Here is a 21,905-nt window from a genome sequence, read left to right as displayed (position 1 = left end):
AAATGCCACTTTCTAGACAAATTGTTGAAAACTGGCATCAAATTTCATCAGATTATACATGCATATAAAACTTAGTTTGAACTGGCACAAGTGGGTGTAATTGTACAGATACATCACCTTAAACAGCATACCAATGTATCTACATTGTGAGCATGAGCAGAACCAATAGTGACCAGAAAACACCGATGGGCCCAACCCAGAAAGCCATTTCATCACCTAGGTCCAACTTAGGGGTGCAAAAGTCAAGATTCACAAGTGCAAATTCCCTTTTATTATTAACAAACTTTGAAATAACGCTCCCTCATATTATGACACCATTGATGTGTAATATTAGGTGGGAATCAATATTATATGCTTCAGGGAGCAGGTTGGAGGCATTCTACTACAGGAGTGCTGTGGCAAGTATAAAAACGCCAAAAATGTTGTGAACTTGTGGACATTCACAACTATTTCAAAAGCACAGTCCCATCCTTAGCGACTTTTTTTTTAGGGTTTTATATACCACGAACTTGATCCAAAGGTATCAGAGCGCTTTACGTGAGCACCAGTTGTGTTACAGACACATTCATTTTGTTAGGAACGGGGAGATGAAGTGATTTGCCCAGAATCACAGAATGTTGCAAGTCATTGCTGAATCTCGAACCCGGTTCCCCAGATTTAAGATCGACCGCCCTAGCCGTTAGGTGACATCCTCTCCCCAATTAAGGACAGGAGTAAATATCTATGAAGGCTGTGAATGGGAAAGGTCCCACCAAACTGGGATAGGGGAAGGCATTTCTTCACCGGTACACATATTTTCTGCATTGTGAAAAAAGTTAGAATGTTTAAATAGACATTTAATGGGCACTTACACATTCGTAATTGCACACCGAGTACGCTAACTCATCTTAACTTAGATCAGCTTACACACCTGAGTATTAGCAGGTAGCGGCAACTGAATTACCTTCCCAGTAGCAATTAATGGATTTCCCCAGTAATTCCTCATTTCTTCAGGGACCCCCAGGGTCGCACTCGTACTCCCTGTTAATTCCCCCAGTCACTATGCCCTAAGTGTGTGTAGTTTGTGGCAACACGACTTTCAGGAACCTGAAGAAAGATCTGGTGACCAACGCCACATTATACACCATTACTGCTATAGTAGCGTCAGTGCTTAATTTGAGCCGGTGGTTTCTGGTGCTCAGCACCGGCACTTAATCATCAACACTGGCGCGTTTCATGAGTACCATTTAAGGACACATTTATTTACAGGGAGATTAAGTGAATCACAGGATGTTGAGCTGAAGCCGAGACTCAAGCTGGTTCCCCTACTCCAAAGTCTGCAGCTCTTGCCGTTGCGCCACATCCTCTACCCACTTTCATGGTTAGTAGTTGGTTCTGTTTTAAGCAGCGCTAACAGGAGAAATGGGCTGGTGTAATCTGCCTCCTGACGAGAGCCCTGGCACTTATATTTTTTACAAATTAACCACTGAGTAGCGTCAACCTTTCGGTTTTCTGCCTTCCGCAGACTAAATGCGGCTTAACTTCCAGTCTGTCTGCCTGCACGTCTGCGTGCTTTTATATCTGCCTGTGTGTCGTGTCTCCACCTGATGGCTTGTTTGTCCTCCAGAGTGCCTGTTTGCCTGCCTTTGCACCCTTTAATAACGTGAGTGAAACTTTAAGGGTTATCCTTAAAATACATCTGCTTCAGCACGTGCAGGTTCACCTTTCAATGTTTGCATTATGTACCCATATATTTTCCCACGTTGTTCCCATCACGAGGTTACTGCTTCTTTAAGTGCTGTGTAAATCTTTTGATTTTTCCCAATATACACATCCAGTCATTACTTTCCTCTTCCAACCCCTGGCCGCACCAGCTGCTCTTGCCGACGAGGTGGTCTTGTGGTATTTGAGCAGTGAACATACTGTTCATCTGAATCTAGTGCATGTCAGAATATCTAATTGAGCACCATATCACATGCAAATAATGCTTCTTTCTACTGAGTTGAATCCTCAGATTCCATGCCATGTGAAAATGCTTCCTCCATATTCCTAAATCCCTGCATGAAAACCGACCTTTACTTAAATCTTCTAAATTCACCTCTTCTTTATTCCTTTAGTGAAATGTTTCTAATTTCCATCCCTGCACTCAGTCTCTCTCTAAACACAGCCTACCCTCTCACAAGTGTCTTTGCCTTCATCTCTATTGCTGCAGTTCTACAAATTACCAGCTCCTCTTTTGAAAGATCATACAGGACTTCTTTGAAAGTAATACCCCGGCATCTGCGCGAGTTCATTTATTAATGTCACCGACCATCTGCACACCCCTGCTAATGACCACACCAAAGTCCTATTAAGTTCTTCCACCACAAATAAACGAATGTAAATGCATGCAGTGGTTCCCTTGAGAGCAGACTTTTAATTAATTCCAATAACCAATTATAGTCAATGAACACAGGACTAACCACTAATGTTGGGTTGCAGGAGCAGCGCGCTGCCCGGCGTAAAGCGCTTTAACCCCTTCCCCGCTCATGACGGAACCACTCCGTCATGAGCCACGGGTGCGCTGTGCTCATGACGGAGTGGTTCCGTCATGCTGTGGCCGTTGGCGGCCGCTCCGCCCACGCGGCGCTAATTCCCCGCCTGTGCGGGCGATTAGCGCAGTGGGCGGAGACGTGACGGAACCACTTCGTCATGAGCACAGCTCAACCGTGGCTCGTGACGGAGTGGTTCCGTCACGAGCACAGCGCCACCGCGCTGCCCCCAAACTCCCCCAGCGCCGCGGCGGAATTCCTGCCGCGGCGAAGGGGTTAAGGCCTCGTCAGGGGTAGTAAGCGCAATATAAATAAACTTTACAATTACAATGACCTGCCCTCCCGCCTATGTGCCTTCCTGCACGCCTTCCTTCTTGTCTTTCTATATCTGTGCCATCCTGCCTGCATGTCTGTGCTACCCTGGCATCCTCCTTACCTCCTGTCTCCCCTCTTATATCCAAACTGCAGTCTTTCTTTTCTGCCTTCTTTGTGTCTGCCTGTCCACCTTTCTGCCTTTCTTCCTCGCTCCTTCTTACTGCCTGCTTTCCTGTCTACATGGCTGCCTTCCTTCAGGCATTCTTGCCATTCATCCTGCTGCCTTCCTGTCTGCTAAGAAAGACGATAAGATGGAAGAAAGGCAGGCAGAAAAGGTGGCACAACCTGTTTGGGGGGGTCACGTGGTAAACAGGGACCACTGGACCCAAACCATGGGGGTTGAGGTTGTTAGCCACTGGTGCCCTGTGGCCCGTCCTACTACGGCTCTGCAAACTGGACCCAGAACAACCTTTTCCGCCGTTGACTCTCAGGGGGCGAGGATGAGCATTCAACAGACTCCAGGGGGTAATGTGAGGGGCAAGAACTCAGAAATCAACAGACACCATTATGGAATGTCCACCCCAGTGCTTGTTTTTATGTAAAAGAAAGTACTTTTGTTCACATATCAGAACTAAATGCTACACAATATAATGTAATTAATACATAAAGGGTGGTACCTTGGTTGCCATCGACTGTGGGCACTACCCTAGAGATAACAGTCCTTCGTGTTCTGTGGCAGATGCATGAATTAGGCGCAGCTACTTCATGCTTACCACATATGTTCAGATGTGCAACCAGTTTGCTCATTCTTAACTCCACTACTGATGTGGGCAGAAGAGTCTCAAGTCCTCAGCAAATGTTACCCTCTTGGTGAGTCTCTGCGGTCCAACAGCGGGCAGAGGAACATCACTTGCCTGTCTGTTTTGCAGCAGTGGTGAGGAGAGGTTTGGTGTAGCCCATGTCTTTAGCATGCATGACGGCCTTCCTTCGAAACAGGCTTTGCCAGTTGAATGCAACATGATTGGTCCAGTCATAGCAGTCACAGCATCTTGTGCAGATTCGGCAATCCACTGAACGCATACAGGCGGGTCATGACAAATCATCAGCAGTCCCCACCAAGCCGACGGGTCAGCGAGAATATGTCCCTGGCAGCTGCAGACTTCCACAGTCGACCGGCTCTTCCTAGGTGATGTTGCGTCCTTGGCTGCCAGGCGGATTTATGGTAGTTGAATGTCGGAAGCTTACAGGGTACACTTTCCAGAAGGGCACTGAAGAAACCGTGGTACCTACTCTCAGCACAGGTCGCTCCTGGCTTTACTCTCTCAAGTAGTCTGCTTCCGCTAGGTGTTCCTCACACTGGGAGCACACTGGTTTCTAGGCACTATGGAGACCCTCAGCTCCTCCAGCATTGAATGCAGACTTCAGGTGATGTCCCCTCAACTCTGAAAGACTGGCTGTCAGGCCGGCACCAGCCCTGGTCACACAGTAGTCCTTCGAGCACTTTGCGGAGCATTCCCTTGGACATGAAGAATTTGGAACTGAAATAAACTGGGGGGGGGGGAGGGAGGGGGGGAGGGTTGGATTCAACATTTATACACATTTCCTAGACCGTGATCTGGGTCCACCGTCTCCGGCTTTTTAACTGTTTAAGTCAGTTCTCTTTTAAGTGCCCATCTCAGGCAGCTCTCCAGACACAGCCTTTGTGTAAAGTGATGCTTTCGATAAAAGGCAGGACCAGGGCCGGCTTTAAACCAGAGCCTTCACAAAATAAGACGACATCCTTACTGAGTCAGAGAAAATGATCTGATCAAGCCACAAATCACAAAACACAATATGCTGCCACCATCACCTTGAATGATACACCCTGACCAGGGACAGTAGTCTAATGTCTTTGTGAAGGACCCTCCTGACACAGGATTAGTCCTGGACCTTGCATTAACATGGACAGGCCTAGGCCTCTGCACACACACTAGATTAGATTGATGCCAGGGCCAAAATAGAAGTCAGGATACCAGTCGGGCACTCAGGGCAAGGGATTACACCGGTTCACCATGCGGGTACCAGTCCAGTCCTAACACTACCTGCAAAACCTCCATCTTCGGACCTACCTTGCTTCTCACAGTTCTTCCCTTCCTTCTTGTGTGCATTCCAGCCTGCCCGCATCTTTTATTTGTGTTCAATTCTTCGTCCCTGCCTGCCTTCCACCTTCAACTCCAGCCTGCTTCCATCCCACGCCCCTGCCTCTCTTCCCTCCCTCATCCCTGCCTCTCTCATTCAATCGACCTTTGCTGTCTTACTTTGTTCCTACATGTCCCCTCACCTTCCTTTGTCCTTTCCTGCCTTCCTGTATTCCTACCTGATTAGCAAATTTCTATCCTTCCATCTTTCCTTTATCACTGTCTTTGCCTGATTCCTTCCTTAACTCCTGCTTCTTGCCTTTCCCTTCATGTCTGTCTTGTGTCTTGTATGTCTTCCATCTCTCTCCTTATCTTCCTTCGTTTCTGCCTTTTCTTTCTGCATTTCTTTATTTCTGGCTTTCTCCCTACATCATTATTTCTGTTGTTCTTATTTGTTTCTAACCCAATTCCGTCCTGACATCCTGCGTGTTTTTCTCTTCCTGGTTCTTTGCCTTTCTGCTTGTCTAGTTTTTCATTCCTGCCTCCCTTCTTTGCTATTATCCTTCATTCTTTCCTCTTACCCATCTGTTGCCCTTCTTGCCCCCCCACCTGCCTTCTTTGCTTCCACTTTTTTTCCCTCCCTGCCTTACTTTCGTTTTGCTTTGCGTATCCGTCTGCCTTCCTCCATCCATTCTTTCCAGCGTGCTTTGCTGGAAGTGTTCCCGCCAACTTTCCCCTACTTCCCTTCTCTCTGTCCTTTCTTCAAGCCCTCCAGTCTGGCTTGTTTGTCTTCTGTCGTCCCTCCTCCCTTACTGCTGCCTGTCTGTCGGTCCTCCTGCCTGGCTGCCTCGCGCCCTGCGAGGTTGCTTGGGGACTGCCTTCGTTATAGTCTGCCCTGGGTACGGATGGGCACGTGCCTGCCTGGCTAGGCATGATCATAGGATTTTCTGCAACCCATCCTGGCACAGGAACCAAAACCTCATGTGATCACCAGCGGACGAAGCCTGTATTTTTTCCTGAACCTGCTACAGAGATCACTGTGCGACTTCCGGGTCACAAGTCTGCAGGTGAGAATGAGATAGCTGAGTGGGTTACGCGCGTGCAGTACAGATGTGTGTATACGCTGCAGGTGGTTTGTTCGAGTCCCACGGATGCGAATACCTGACTGGTTGGAATTCTGTGTAACCTACAGACGACGGGAGTTAAGAGCCGCCTGCGCCTGTCATCCTTCCAAAGTCGATAAAATGAAAATAATTGCGTTTGCTATTATGACTAGTATTAGTTAAGGAGCCAAGAAAAAATGTGGTGCGTCCTGATCCTGAACATGATCAAAATAATCATTATTTTGCTATTTCACGTACTCACTCAAACATCATTCGGAAGGGGGGGGGGGGGGCTTTTATTCATTCTGCTATTCCACGGCGGGGACTAGAGAGGAACACAGGCTGGTAAATGTCTGGCAAGCAGACTCGCTTCCAGCCATCTGCTCCTTGATGTGAGACGGAGACTTCCAATCAGGGAAGGAATCGGAGCGAGGAGGGGCGGGCAGCGGCAGCAGGGAGGGGGCGGGGCAGAGGAGGCTCCTGGGTGGGGCTGACCTCATTTTCACGTCCCTCCTCCGTAGCGTGCTGTCCTTGAAGAATCTCCTTTCGGAAGGTGGCCTCTCAACTGGGACTGAATGGCGGGGCGGGGCGGGGGGGGACAGAGAAGCAAATACTCTTGAGTGAGGCGACCCCCCTAAATGAGGATATCCCTTTCATGACGGTGCCCTCTCACCTGGGAGATTGGCGGGGACGTTGGGGCGTGTGTGTGGGGGGGCGGTACCGGTAAAGGGTAGGGCTGTGTGACGCGCGGGAGGCAGGAGACATGGGCACAGATAACTTGGCAGCGCTTGGTGAGGCCGACTCCCTCCTCTTGAAGCTACCCCTTTCATAAAGGTGGCCTCTCACCTGGGATGGACGCTTGCCTAAGGATAGGTTTAAGGCGTGGGAGGGCGGAGGGGTGCACGGAGACGCAGAGGCTCAGGTGGAGTAATCCACTGTCTGAATATACCTGAGAGGTGAAACCCCTTCATGAAGGTGGCCTCTCGCGAATGTGTGTGTGTGTGGGGGGGGGGGTATACGAATATATTTAGAGTCGTAGGGGCAACGGGAAGGTAATACCCCTTCATGAAGGCGGCCTCGCACCTGAGAATGTTGGGCGGGGGCAGACATATATGTAGACTCTTGTGGGGGTGGGGGCGGGGGACACGGTGGAGGAAACAGAGAAGCTGAGGCTTCTGTCGAGACTAACCTCGCTCTCCCCCGCCTAAAGAATATTTTTTTTTCATAAAGGTGCCCCCTTCCCTTGTAGTGAGTGGTCTAAAGGAGGGGTAGCCGGGGACATCATGCCTGAGCGAGCGAACATGACGTTGTCCTCTCTTGGAGGTGAGAAGTAGTGGAACAAGGGCGTAGGTCTCATGAATGCAGCAGGTGCAGTGACTTCGGTGCCCAAAGAAGTGAGGGGTGCATTGCACCCCGATTATAGCTTTATTTCGTTTAATACCTGAACAGTGGGATGGGGCATTTGCTTGGACTGGACCCCACGCCACCCTTCCTGCACCCTATTATTGTAGGAAGGGGTGCTGCTGAGGACAGAGGCATGCTCGAGGTCAGAGACCCCCGCCCCATTGGCCGCCCCACACCCCCGCCTTTGATAGTCTACCATCCACGAACTATATCCAGGGCCACTGGAACATTATGGTTTAGCAGCTGCAGCGTTTACCTCATAATTATGGATTTGCCGCATAATCGACCATCTGCGGCATAATCTGCTGGTTTTATCACTAAAATTTGTTTCTAGATCAAACGGATCAAAAGTTACCAACAACGCAGCGACGTGTGTTGCCGTGCAATGGACTGCCCTTTGCACACAATGACCGGTCACTTTACTGTTGCTTATTGCCGTGTTTGAGGTCTTTAACTGTTCCTATTGAGGTGAAAACTTTGCACAGTGTTAATATGTGTAAAAGTGTCAAGCGAATGAAGCAGTTCTATATTATGCCGCATAATTTGGAGTTTGTGGCCACACAATTTAGACAACTCTGCCGCATAATTTGATCCTCCCCTGCCACATAATTCCAGTGGCCCCGACTGTAAATTTAAGCTCGGAGTGAGGGGAGAGACTATGAAGGGGTGAAAAGAGAGTAAGGACAATGTGGGTGCATTAGTTGAGGCTTTACTTCACCCCCACCCACCCCACATAACGCGCTGTCCTTGGACAAAAAACTTCTGCCCCTGTGAACGGTTTGCGTGGAAAACAGGAGGGAGAGGAGGGATGCAGTAGACCCCTCCATCTTACTCCCTCCCCGTGCCATCATCGCCTCTGCCCCAACTTGTTGGGATAGGAGACGCTGGAGAATCAAATTATCGCCCTGCAGCTGGCAGGCCTGCAGCCCAGGCACAGAGCCGGGGTCGCCTTTTTGTGTAATTACCGAAAAGGAAAAAAGAATGTTGAATGCGCCGTGTTCTGTCGAGGCTAGAATGAGAGAAGGGTGTTGATTGGCGGACTGGAGGTGTGAGATGAGGGCTTCACTGGTTGCGAGATAGCACGGTGTGTTAAAGGGCCTGCTGAACATATCTGCATGCCGCCTGCAGATCACAGGTTTTAAGCCCCGTAGGGATGACTCGGCCTTTTATCCCGCTGAAGAGCTGCATGACTCAGCCTTTCATCCTTCCGACGATCTTTATGCTAAATCACCATAAAGTGTTGCAAGAGGTAATAGAGGTTTTGGCCCTGGAACCACATCTCTAAATATTTCCAGGGCACTACTAGACAGCCCCTGTGTGTTCGCCTCTCTCTTGTTTCAGGATTAACCAGAGCCGAATGCTGTGATGAGTCGAGAAGGAGGGATGTGAGCTCGTGACCGGGGAGAGTAAGAGACACGCGGCAATGGTGGTGCTGGGGCCTTATGGATTAGGAGCAGCTTGTGAAAACGTGGTTTAGTGGTGCATATGAGGTACATGGACAGTGGTTAAATGGGAAATATATAGTTGTGAAGAGGTGGTCTAGTGAAAGAGATGTGGTCTGGAGGGGATGTGCATGAGATGTAGTCTGCTGGTGGAGTTGCCTTCTGGTGGTGCAGCTGTGGTTCTCTGGCGTAGATGAGTTCTAATGTGCAGGTGTGATTTAATGCATAAGATGTGTAATGGACGATATACGGTGTGGTGCAGCTGTGGTTCTGTGGCGTACATGAGTTCTAATGGTGGAGGTGTGATTTAATGCATAAGATGTTGTCTAATGATGGAGATGCGGTGTGGTGCAGCTGTGGTTCTCTGGCATAGATGAGGTCTAATGGTGGAGATGTGATTTAATGCATACAATGTGTAATGGACGATATACGGTGTGGTGCAGCTGTGGTTCTGTGGCGTAGATGAGTCCTAATGGTGGAGCTGTGATTTAATGCATAATATGTGTACTAGTGTAGATAATGTGTGGTGCAGCTGTGGCTCTGTGGCATAGATGAGATCTAATGGTGGAGGTGTGATTTAATGCATAAGATGTGTACTGGTGTAGATACAGTGTGGTGCAGCTGGGGTTCTGTGGCATAGATTAGATCTAATGGTGGAGGTGTGATTTAATGCATAAGATGTTGTGTAATGGTGGAGATACGGTGTGTAGCAGCTGTTGCTCTGTGGCATAGATGAGTTCTAATGGTGGAGCTGTGATTTACTGCATAAGATGTGTACTGGTGTAGATACAGTGTGGTGCAGCTGTGGTTCTGTGGCATAGTCGAGATCTAATGGCAGAGGTGTGATTTAATGCATAAGATGTTGTTTAATGATGGAGATACGGTGTGGTGCAGCTGTGGTTCTATGGCGTAGATGAGTTCTAATGTGCAGGTGTGATTTAATGCATAAGATGTGTAATGGACGATATACGGTGTGGTGCAGCTGTGGTTCTGTGGCGTAGATGAGTCCTAATGGTGGAGGTGTGATTTAATGCATAAGATGTTGTTTAATGGTGGAGCTACGGTGTGGTGCAGCTGTGGTTCTGTGGCGTAGTTGAGGTCCAATGGTGCAGGTGTGATTTAATGCATAAGATGTTGTGTAATGGTGGAGATACGGTGTGGTGCAGCTGTGGTTCTCTGGCATAGATGAGGTCTAATTATGCAGGTGTGATTTAATGCATAAGATGTGTAATGGTGGAGATACGGTGTGGTGCAGCTGTGGTTTTCTGGCATAGATGAGGTCTAATGGCGGAGGTGCGATTTAATGCATAAGATCTTATGTACTGGTGTAGATACAGAGTGGTGTAGCTGTGGTTCTGTGGCGTAGATGAGGTCTAATGGTGGAGGTGTGATTTAATACATAAGATGTTGTGTAATGGTGGAGATACTGAATGGTGCAGCTGTGGTTCTGTGATGTAGATGAGGTCTAATGGTGGAGGTGTGATTTAATGCATAAGATGTTGTGTAATGGTGGAGATACTGTGTGGTGCAGCTGTGGTTATGTGGCATAGATGAGGTCTAATGGTGGAAGTGTAATTTAATGCATAAGATGTTGTCTAATATGGAGATGCGGTGTGGTGCAGCTGTCGTTCTGTGGCGTAGATGAGGTCTAATGGTGGAGGTGTGATTTAATGCATTAGATGTTGTTTAACGGTGGAGATACGGTGTGCAGCTGTGGTTCTGTGTCGTAGATGCAGTCTAATGATGAAGGTGTGATTTAATGCATAAGATGTTGTGTAATGGTGGAGAGACTGAGTCGTGCTGCAGTGGTTCTGTGGCGTAGATGAGTTCTAATGGTGGAGGTGTGATTTATTGCATAAGATGTTGTGTAATGGTGGAGATACTGAGTGGTGCAGCTGTGGTCAAGTGGCGTAGATGTGGTCTAATGGTGAAAATGTGACTTAAACCATAAGATGCTGTACAATGGTGGAGATATGGTGTGGTGCAGCTGTGGTTTTCTGGCATGGATGAGTTCTAATGGTGGAGGTGTGATTTAATGCATAAGATGTCTAATGGTGGAGATACGGTGTGGTGCAGCTGTGGTTCTGTGGCGTAGATGAGTTCTAATGCTGGAGGTGTGATTTAATGCATAAGATGTTGTCTAATGGTGGAGATACTGAGTGGTGCAATTGTGGTTCTGTGGCGTAGATGTGGTCTAATGGTGAAAATGTGACTTAAAGCATAAGATGCTGTACAATGGTGGAGATACGGTGTGGTGCAGCTGTGGTTTTCTGGCATAGATGAGGTCTAATGGTGGAGGTGTTATTTAATGCATAAGATGTTGTATAATGGTGGAGATACTGAGTTGTGCAGCTGTGGTTCTGTGACATAGATGAGGTCTAATGGTGGAGGTGTGATTTAATGCATAAGATGTTGTGTAATGGTGGAGATACTGCGTGGTGCAGCTGTTGTTATGTGGCATAGATGAGGTCTAATGGTGGAAGTGTGATTTAATGCATAAGATGTTGTCTAATATGGAGATACGGTGTGGTGCAGCTGTCGTTCTGTGGCGTAGATGAGGTCTAATGATGGAGGTGTGATTTAATGCACAAGATGTTGTTTAACGGTGGAGATACGGTGTGGTGCAGTTATGGTTCTGTAGCGTAGATGAGTTCTAAGGGTGGAGGTGTGATTTAATGCATAAGATGTTATGTACTGGTGTAGATACGGAGTGGTGCAGATGTGGTTCTGTGGTGTAGATGAGGTCTAATGGTGCAGGTGGGATTTGATGCATAAGATGTTGTGTAATGGTTGGGATACGGTGTTGTGCAGCTGTGGTTCTGTGGCGTAGATGAGGTCTAATGGTGGAGGTGTGATTTAATGCATAAGATGTTGTCTAACGGTGGAGATACGGTGTGGTGCAGCTGTGGTTTTCTGGCATAGATGAGATCTAATGGTGAAGGTGTGATTTAATGCATAAGATGTTGTATAATGGTGGAGATACTGAGTGGGGCAGTTGTGGTTCTGTGGCGTAGATGAGGTCTAATGGTGGAGGTGTGATTTAATGCATAAGATGTTGTGTGATGGTGGAGATACGGTGCGGTGCAGCTGTGGTTCTGTAGCGAAGATGAGGTCTAATGGTGGAGGGGTGATTTACTGCATAAGCTGTTGTGTAATGGTGGAGATACGGTGTGGTGCAGCTGTGGTTCTGTGGCGTAGATGAGTTCTAATGGTGGAGGTGTGATTTAATGCATAAGATGTTGTGTAATGGTGGAGATACGGTGTGGTGCAGCTGTGGTTCTGTGGCGTAGATGAGGTCTAATGGTGCAGGTGTGATTTAATGCATAAGATGTTGTGTAATGGTGGAGATACGGTGTGGTGCAGCTATGGTTCTGTGGCGTAGATGAGGTCTAATGGTGCAGGTGGGATTTGATGCATAAGATGTTGTGTAATGGTGGAGATACAGTGTGGTGCAGCTGTGGTTCTGTGGCGTAGATGAGCTCTAATGGTGGAGGGGTGATTTATTGCATAAGATGTTGTTTAATGGTGGAGATACGGTGTGGTGCAGCTGTGGCTCTGTGGCGTAGATGAGTTCTAATGGTGGAGGTGTGATTTACTGCATAAGATGTTGTTTAATGGTGGAGATACAGTGTGGTGCAGCTGTGGTTCTGTGGCGTAGATGAGTTCTAACGGTGGAGGTGTGATTTAATACATAAGATGTTGTGTACTGGTGTAGATACAGAGTGGTACGGCTGTGGTTCTCTGGCATAGATGTTGTCTAATGGTGGAGATACTGTGTGGTGAAGATGTGGTCTGTTGGTGGAGTTGCAGCCTAGCTAAGGAGATTTGGTCTAGAGGTGTAGGTATGGTCCAAGGAGGAGATGTCATATAGAGATGGAGATATGTGATAGTGCTTGTGCCATGTGGATATGTTTTCTGGTGACAGGGATCTGGTCCAGTGATGTGATGTTGTCTAGTGGAGGGGATGCGGTCTAGTGACGAGATATGGTGTCATGGTCAAGGTGTGGTCCATCAGATGATGTGTGTTCCAGTGATGTAAATCTAGTGTAGTGAAGGCAATGTGTTCTACGGGTGGAGCTAAGGCCCTGTGGAGGAGACGTGAAATAGGGGTGGAGATGTGGTCTAGCGGCTAAGTGGTGATCCTGTGAAGGATAGTGGTAGAGATGTGGTCTGGTGGCGATCCTGTGACAGATAGTTGTGGTCTAGTGGTGATCCTGTGTAGGATAGGTGTGAAGATGTTGTCTAGTGGCAACCCTGTGAAGGATGGTGGTGGTCTAGTGGTGATCCTGTGAAGGATAGTGGTAATCTAGTGGTGATCCTGTGTAGGATAGTGGTGAAGATAAGGTCTAGTGGCGATCCTGTGAAGGATGGTGGTGGTCTAGTGGTGATCCTGTGAAGGATAGTGGTGGTCTAGTGGTGATCCTGTGAAGGATAGTGGTGGTCTAGTGGTGATCCTGTGTAGGATAGTGGTGAAGATAAGATCTAGTGGCGATCCTGTGAAGGATGGTGGTGGTCTAGTAGTGATCCTGTGAAGGATAGTGGTGGTCTAGTGGTGATCCTGTGAAGGATAGTGGTGAAGATGTGGTCTAGTGGTGATCCTGTGAAAGATAGTGGTGGTCTAGTGGTGATCCTGTGAAGGATAGTGGTGGTCTAGTGGTGATCCTGTGAAGGATAGTGGTGAAGATGTGGTCTAGTGGCCGAGTGGAGATCCTGTGAGGAGATGCGGTGAAGTTAGGGAGATGTAATCCAGTGACACAGGTGAGGTCCTGTGGAGATGTGAAGTTAGGGAGATGTAATCCAGTGATACAGGTGAGGTCCTGTGGAGATGTGGTGAAGTTAGGGAGATGTAATCCATTGATACAGGTGAGGTCCTCAGGAGGAGATGTGGTCTAATAAGGGAAGTGAGGTTTTGTGGATAGGGTGTGGTCTAATAGTGGAAGTGGAGGAGATGTGGTCTGAGGGTGGAAATTAGGTCTTGTGGAGGGATCTCAACTAGTGGAAGCGATGTGGTATAACGCTCAAGATGTGGTCTGTTGGTGCTGGTGAACAAATGTGGATGGTGAATGGCGTGGTGATTCAGATGTGGTGCACTGGTGGTGATGTGGTCCAGGAGTGAAGGCATAGGTCTACGGAGAATACCAGTCTGGTGGCAGAGATATTGTATAATGATGGAGATGTAGGATGTTGGTGCAGTCCTGTGGAAAATATGTGGTGTCGTGGTGGAAATGTGGTATAGTGGAGAGGGTGTGGAATAGTGGTGTACACTTGGTTTAGTGATAGGGACGTTATCTAGTGATGGTTTTTCTGGTACAGCAGAATAGATGTAGTGTAGTGGTTTGGCCTTTCTTTGTGGAACCGGAAATTTGAGTTCTGACCAAGACTTTCCAAACTGACAATGTGTGATCCTGGGCAAATCACTTCATCTCTCTGTATCCCGTGTTTTTTGATCGAAAGGCAAAAGCTTTTGCAAGTTGTCCGGATGAATGCATCGGGTCTTATGCAGCACATGTGCAATGTGGATTCGTTCCCCTTACCTGAAATCGCTGTAGGGGTGTATAATCCAGAATCCCGCCTTTTTCACCCTCTGCTGCTCAATCTCCACAGCTTTGTGGCTCCCGAACATGCGCAGGGAGAACTTGTTGATGGCCGGCTGCAGCATGGCCCCGAACTGCCGCTGCATGAAGGTGTACTGGCTGGAGTTGGGGTCTTCCACGTCCGGCACGATCTGCTCGCCCGCCTCGGACTTCTGATCCCCGGTGTGTTTCTCCAGCGAGGTCTGGGCCGGCGAGGAGACCCCCGAGGCCGGCTCGGCCTGGCCCGGGGGAGGCTGGCTCGGGCCCGAGGTGGAGCTCTTGGCGCTGGAGAGGGTGGTGGCATCCTCCGAGGGCAGGTGGGCCTCCCCGTCCACGATGGGCTGCTTGTCCCCCAGCTCGCTGTCCTGGGAGGCCCTGTTGGCCAGGGAGTGCAGGCTGCCCCGGCCCCTCCGGCCCTCCTTGGCCAAGCTGGCCTTGCGCTGGCCTCGGCTGCCCGGCTCGGCATCCATGCCGGGCTCTCGGAGACGCGCGCTTCCTCAGGGGGCCCTCACGTTTCCTTCAAACGCCCTTGCCCGCAGGTCCGCCCCGCCGTCTGCGGCGAGGTGCATCGTTCCCGGAGCTCCCGGAACCCGCCAAGAACCAGGGAGGCGCCCAAGTCCATTGGGGTCCGGCGGCGGGCAGCCCGCCCGGTGCCAGCGGCCGCGGTCCCGGCAGAGGGGCCGGTCAGGAGGGGTGCGTGAGTGCCAGGCAGCTGCACTTTCTGCTTCGCATCTCACCTTGGCAGACGCGGATCCCCGGCAGAGGCGGGCTTTAGCTGAGGTGTGCAGAACGCAGAATAATCTGATAATAAGCCCCCTCTGGCATCCTCTTAGGGTCGGCCGGGCTGTGGCGCACCCCAGCTAGGCAGAGGTGAGGGCAGCGGCTGCAGCTAGGAGAGAGGGCGAGGGGAGAGAGAGAGAGGATGGATGGAGACGGAAGGGATGTGCATCTCTGCAGAGGAGCGAAGAGGAGGATGCTGGCGGCTCAGCAGCGTCAATGCTGCCCTCCAAAGGCCTGCGCGAGCATCTCTGCCGGCGCTGGTACCCAGCGCTCTCTCCAGGCTCGCTGCCTGTGCTGACGGGCAGGTGTCAGGCGCCGCTTTTATGGCACGCATTATGCAAATATTGCTTCGTTAACCCGAGGAGCAGCCGAGAATTCACATATATAACTGGCCTCTGCTTCATCAGGGGGGTTAGAATAAGAGCAGAGCCCCCCTTTCTGTGTGACTAGCCATTGCACACAACCAGTTCCAAGGCAATGTTGGGCTAATGATGATCAGGACGTGGGACGGGGGGAGCTCCATTGAAGACAATGGCTGGGACAGCTTCTGGTCCAACATTACAATCTTTGCCTTTATTCCCCTGGTTCTTTTGGGATCCAGAGTAGCGTGCTACTCGCCTAAAAGCGCTTCGACGCCTCGTCAGGGGAAGTAAGCGCTATATAATACAATTACAAGTTATTTTAGAACATTCTTCACTCAGTTGGTGAAACGCTGAAATAGAATATTGTAGCCCACTGCAAACACAAGGAGATGGTGGGCGGAGCGCTGAAACTTTTCAGACACTCAACCCCAGTCACAGATTTGGGTTGAGTACATCATGGTTCTTTAGCTCACTTCGACACCCCAGTTCAAACCCAGCCGTATGCAAATCAGTCTTGACCCTGTGCCTCATGGGAACAGTCCAGCCCGAACTGCCAAGCCAGGTCTTTCTCTGGACAGGTAACAAGCATCCTAGGACCGGTTTTGGGGAACACCCCTCACCAGCCAGACTAGCTTGAATTCAGTGGCAAAGTGAACAAGGGATCCTCATCTGGGCATACCCTGCCAACACAGAGCGAACAAAGCAAACACAAGATGATGGACGGAGCGATGAAACTTTTCAGACTCTCACCACCAGTCACAGATCTGGGTTTAATCCATTATTGTTCTTTAGCTCACTTCGCCACCCTTGTTCAGATGCAGCCATATGCAAATCAGTCTTGACCCTGTTCCTTATGGGAACAGTCCAGCCCAAACTGCCAAGCCAGGTCTTACCTGAACGGGAAACAAGCATCCTGGGACGAGTGAGCTAAAGAACCATGGATTCAACCCAGCTCTGTGACTGGGGGTGAGCGTCTTAAAAGTTTCAGTGCTCTGTCCATCATCTCCTTGTGTTTGCTTTGCTCGCCCTAAATTGGCAAGGTATGCCCATATGTGGGTCCCTGTGCTCACTTTGCCACTGGATTCAAGCTAGCCTGGCTGATGAGGGGTGTTACCCTGAAACCGGTCCCAGAATACTTGTTTCCGGTCCAGGAAAGACCTGGTTTGGCAGTTCTGGCAGGAACAGGGTCAAGACTGATTTGTATATGGGGGCGGGACCAGCAACATAGCCGAGTGAGACGTGTCCTCACGAAGCTCCGGCCAAAAGCTGAAGATCCGAAGATAATCTGGCAGTCCCGTGATGGGTAAAAAGTTGCCCTGAATTGGGAGAACACCAGTAACGACGAATCCAACTATGAAAGCAGAAAAAAGGGGGTAAATACAAAGAAAAGCCACAGACGGAGGAGACGACACGGAGACCCGTAGAATTCCCGCCTGGACTTGGCTTGAAGGGCGGGGCACACACGATTGCCCAGGCCGCGGCTGTGGAGAGTTAACCAGCATAAGCGCACCTGAGGGACGGGGACGGGTACCAGGTGAGACCGCCTGGGGTCCCAGGTGATGGAGGACCAGAGTCGAGGTCCCGGTGTCTATGATACTAGGCCTCAGGAAGCTCGCGGAAGAGGCCCGCCGAAGAGAGCAGAAGGCCGGGCCCTCGACTGGAAGCCGGCTGTCATATCCAAGTAAATCACCGTGGAAGTGTGGGCCTGGCAGGGACACCAACAGAGGCTGGGGCATAGCAGACAGCTGTGGGGAGTGTCCCCCCGAGAGGGTGGTGCGAGACAGCCCACAACGTTCAACTGAAAAGACACCGCCCGCTGAACGACATGAAACGGTGAAGGCCCATAGAAGGAGGGAGGGTCGTACTCCCGGCAGAGGGTCGGCCACTCCACCCCGGCAGGACGAAGGGACGAAGAGAACTGTCAAGAAGATCCAGTAAAGACCGGGACCTGCAGAAGATTCCACAGGCGGCTGTCGGGAGGCCTGGAGCGGGGATGAGACGAGGTGGCCCCGGGATCCATGGAGGAAGTAACTACCTTACGGAGTCCAGGGAGAGCGAGGATAACCATTGGAGAGGGAAGGGCCAAGCCCACAACCGGAGGGAGAGCGAGACGGCCAGGCAAGAAACTCCGACACCGACCGGGCTCGACCGAAGCCTCACTGGATCCGAGTCTCGCCTGAGACGCGCTGAGTGGCGGCCGGGGGTCCTCTCCGGGACCCGAGGAGAGAAGAGCCCGCGTTGGAACAAAGGAAGGTGCTGGATCAAGGCGTGAAGGGCCTGGGCAAGGTAATGACTCCGGTGTAGGCAGGGCTTTAAGTGGGCCGGGTCTCACCGGGTCTGAGCACCGGCAGTTTTTTTAAGGAGACCTCGAGACGGGTCTCTATCGGGCTCTGTTTTGTGCCCTGGCACAGGCGGTCCGTTTTTTCGAGTGTTATAGGAGAAGGGAAATCCTTTAAAGAGAGTCATTTTCTCTCTGGATTTCTCTTCTCCTTTCGGAACTCAGGAGCAACAATATTGTCGTGGTGTCACCAGGGCTTTATGTGGAAGCTTTTTCAATATTATAAACAAGCCACAGTTGCTGCTTATTTATCTTATACAACGAACAACCATTGACAAAGCCAATAGTTCTGACTTGTTGTAGGTATGATGTTACTTTTTGTATCATATATCTGGATGCAATGACAGAAACAGCAAAATACCAGTAGGGCGGCACACTATCCTAAGCACACATTTTTAGCTTATGTATTTTTAAGCCACGCCCTTCATTATATTGGCCACGCCCCCTCGAGAGACCCCCTAGTGTTTTTATCCCACTTAAAGCCCTGGGTGTAGGGGTATGAAGAGACCTGGGCAAGCCTGCGACCTGAGACAGACGGCAGCGACACTGCCCGGGGCCAACACCAGAGGACCACACGGAGACATACACGGGGGCAGCAACAATGAAATAAAGGTGATCCGTGGTTGTGGCCGCCTCCCCGCGGTGACACCGAGGGATGGGAGTACGGAGAGGAACAAAGGTCGCACCAGCCCCGTAACAAGGTGCACCCTGACCATAGGACTGGTCCTGTACCCCCCCCCCCCCCCTGGACCCACAGTGACTTAAAGCTGCCCACAGGTAGCTGAGTGATCGCGCCTGGGGCATGTATCAGACCACACCACCAATTTAAAAAACCGCTGAACAGTGGAGTGTGCAGAAATACCGGAAAAGATCCGACCTCCCTGGAAATAAAGTGATCAGTGGTGGGGCCCCCAGTGGTGCCCTGCTCTAGGGGGCCTGGGCCAGAGAAGAGGTGTGGGGCTGCTGTAGGGAGATAGCCTGGATCACCTTGAGGCCTGACGCGTGACAACCGTGACTTATCAACACTAGGCGGCCGAGGAGGAGATTCGGCCTGAAGGCTCGCATAATATTCTGCGACCTCCCCCGAAAGTGAAGACCCTTGAGACGTCTTGAGGAGGTGAGCCTGTATCATGAGCTGGCCCTTTGATGCACCGGGTGGAAGAGAGCACTGGCCTGGGCCTGTCAGAGGCCATCCAGGATAGACAATCAAAGGTGGGGCAGACTACACCGGTGACACCTAAAGCCATCTAGTCAAGAGAGTGGTGCCGCCGGACGGGTACTGGCAGCAGGGGCCCACACATAACGAATACACAGCCCCGGGAGACCCACCACAAGAATAAGCCCGACCCCAAGAAAGTCAACACATCCACCCCAGCAATTGGCAAAGACAAAGACAAGGACCCTAAACCTCCCAGACAGAGAAAAATGGAGCGCTACACTAAGGTGGTCACCCCACCCCCAGAGGGTCCGCCGCCTCTCATGTCAGACACAGAGACGGTGTTACAGGCAATTGAAGCATCCAGAACTGCGTTGGAAGTGAAAACAGGGGCAGTGGGCTCCGACGTTACGCTGCTGAGGGAAGTTCTCGGTAATCTATCCGAAAGAGTAACATAATCCGAGACTAGGGTGACAGAAGCAGAGGAGGCAATAAAGGATCTCCGGAAGGGGGTAGCTGAACTACAGGCATTAAGTAACGATATCCAATAGCGTATCGAAGACGCTGAAAATAGAGCGAGAAGAAACAACATACGCTTCGTGGATTTCCAGGAAGGGATTGAAGGAACAAATGTCCCGGAATTTCTACGCTCCTGGCTCCAAAACATCATCCCAGTAGATAAATTCTCCACGTGCTTTGTGATCGAGAGGGCACACAGGGCACTGGCTGGCAAACCCCCTCCAGGTGCACCACCAAGGCCCATCATAGCAAGATTTCTGAACTTCCTGGACAGAGTTTTGATACTGAGAGAAGCCAGAAGACTGGGAGATATCAGGAATGAGAACTCACGAATCATGATATTCCCGGACTACAGCAGGGAGTTTCAACGACAAAGACGAACCTGTGACTCTGTGAAAATGAAGCTCAGAACACACCAGATTCAGTACATGCTTTTATTTCCTGCAAAATTGAAGGTAATCTTTATGGGCAAATTACACTTCTTTCAGACACCAGAAGAGGCGTGGAAATGGGTGGAAGAACGACCAAACCTTCCTGGACCGGAAGGGACGCAACAGAGCGGTGAGAGGGTACATGAAATGGATATGACAACAATTGGAACCCCGAAGAAGACAAAAACTCTGGAACACAGGAAGACGCGCGCTGGGACAACCCTGTACATGTTCAGAGGGACAGGAAGGTTTCGAACTAAGACACCCGTCTCAGGGGAATCTGTAAGAGGAAAAGACTCTCAATGCACCCACATAGCCAGCCAGAGAGAATTACGGACAGATTCAGATAGTAGGGAAGTCACATCGGAAGAAGAAGAAGAAGAAGGAAATCATCACCCACTAGTGACAGCAATAATGGCAATGGAACAAGACATGGAGGAAGGACTACCACAGACACAAGACGATGCACCTGATTCCAGTTGAAACAGAAATAAGAAACTGCAACAAAATCTGACTATAGGTGCAAGTGACTATGTGGCCACCCACACCGCCTCCTTGGAACTCTATTGGACAGAAATGCCTCAAGACCAAGTGAAGGTGACAGGCCTGCAACAACTTTTCTTATCTCTCTTTTTTCTTTTCAGTTCTCTTTTCTATTCTGCCTTATCCTATCTTTTCTGCACTACTCTCTAGCTTCTTCTCTTATTCTTAGTTTTACCACTGTGGGATTTGAGCTCATAGTGAAAGCTGATAAGGGGGACGAGCGATAGACCTCTCCTTCTCCTTAAACACTGGATCTGGAAAGGGATAAAGGGGAAAAGTGTGAAGAGGGGGAGGCAGGAGGTGGGGAGGGGGTTGGTTGGGGGGAACTAGATTACTTGAGTTCGTGTTTAATTTAGTCGCAGGATACATACAGGATGCACACCATGACAGAGACACCGAGCCAGAATGCAATTTCCAGCACACCCCAGACATAAGGACAAACACACCACAAAACAAGATGATGACGCTGGATGACGAACCTCTCTCTATTCTAACATGGAACGTCAACGGCCTGGGGGATAAGATTAAAAGGGGTTTTGTAGGTAGATACATCAAAAGAGTGCACCCAGTTGTAGTGTTACTACAGGAAAACCACATGAATGGAACAAAATGCGGACTGCTTGGCAGGGGAGCATACATGGTCATGGCCCATGTAGGATACACGTCCGGCTCACGGGGAGTGGCAATCCTGATGAAAAAATCACCACCTTTTCACTCCATGCGCACATGGACATACCCACAAGGTACATATGTTGGGTGACCGGGAAGTGGGGCAGACGCAACTTGACCCTGATCTCTGTATACGCCCTGCCCAAACTACAAGCCAGCACACTAAACAAACTGACGCAGATCCTCTTAGACTCCCCGACCTCGCTCCACATAGTAGGAGGCGACTTTAATGACGTTATGCACACATCCATAGATTGTCTGGGGGCAAACTCTGATGCATACAACTACAACACTGGCTCACCTCGCAGATACACTGAGACTATTAGATGTGTGGAGACACATTCATCCAAGTGCAAAGCAGTACTCGCACTACTCAGGGGCACATAAAGTCTACTCAAGACTGGATTATGTCTTCCTCCCGAAAAGTGAACTAGGGGAAATAAACAAGGCAGAATATCTGGCCAGAGGCCTGACGGATCAATCCCCACTCTATGTACAAATAGGTGGCCGACAACAAGGTATACACAAGCAATGGAAATTAAATGCGTGGGACCTCCAAAATAAGACCATTTTAAAAGGACTAAGGGCAGAACATAGGTCTTTTTTGAAGAAAATCTAGGATCAGTCGAATCTGAGGTTATAA

General features: G+C 49.9%; 1 protein-coding gene across 1 annotated transcript in view; it reads right to left on the bottom strand.

The window, feature by feature from the left end:
* Positions 1–15,285, bottom strand: part of HCN3 (hyperpolarization activated cyclic nucleotide gated potassium channel 3) — a 162,946-nt gene extending 147,661 nt beyond the window's left edge. The window contains exon 1 of the mRNA XM_085639585.1: positions 14,426–15,285. Within this exon, the coding sequence (XP_085495711.1) occupies positions 14,426–14,934 (509 nt within the window). The 5' untranslated portion in view covers positions 14,935–15,285. The remainder of the gene's footprint in view (positions 1–14,425) is intronic.
* Between the last annotated feature and the right edge of the window lie 6,620 nt (positions 15,286–21,905).

Source organism: Triturus cristatus, chromosome 12 (genome assembly GCF_964204655.1).
Source record: "Triturus cristatus chromosome 12, aTriCri1.1, whole genome shotgun sequence".
NCBI lineage: Eukaryota > Metazoa > Chordata > Amphibia > Caudata > Salamandridae > Triturus > Triturus cristatus.
Note: the sequence above shows the minus strand (reverse complement) of the source record. Positions and strands in the feature narration are given on the sequence as shown.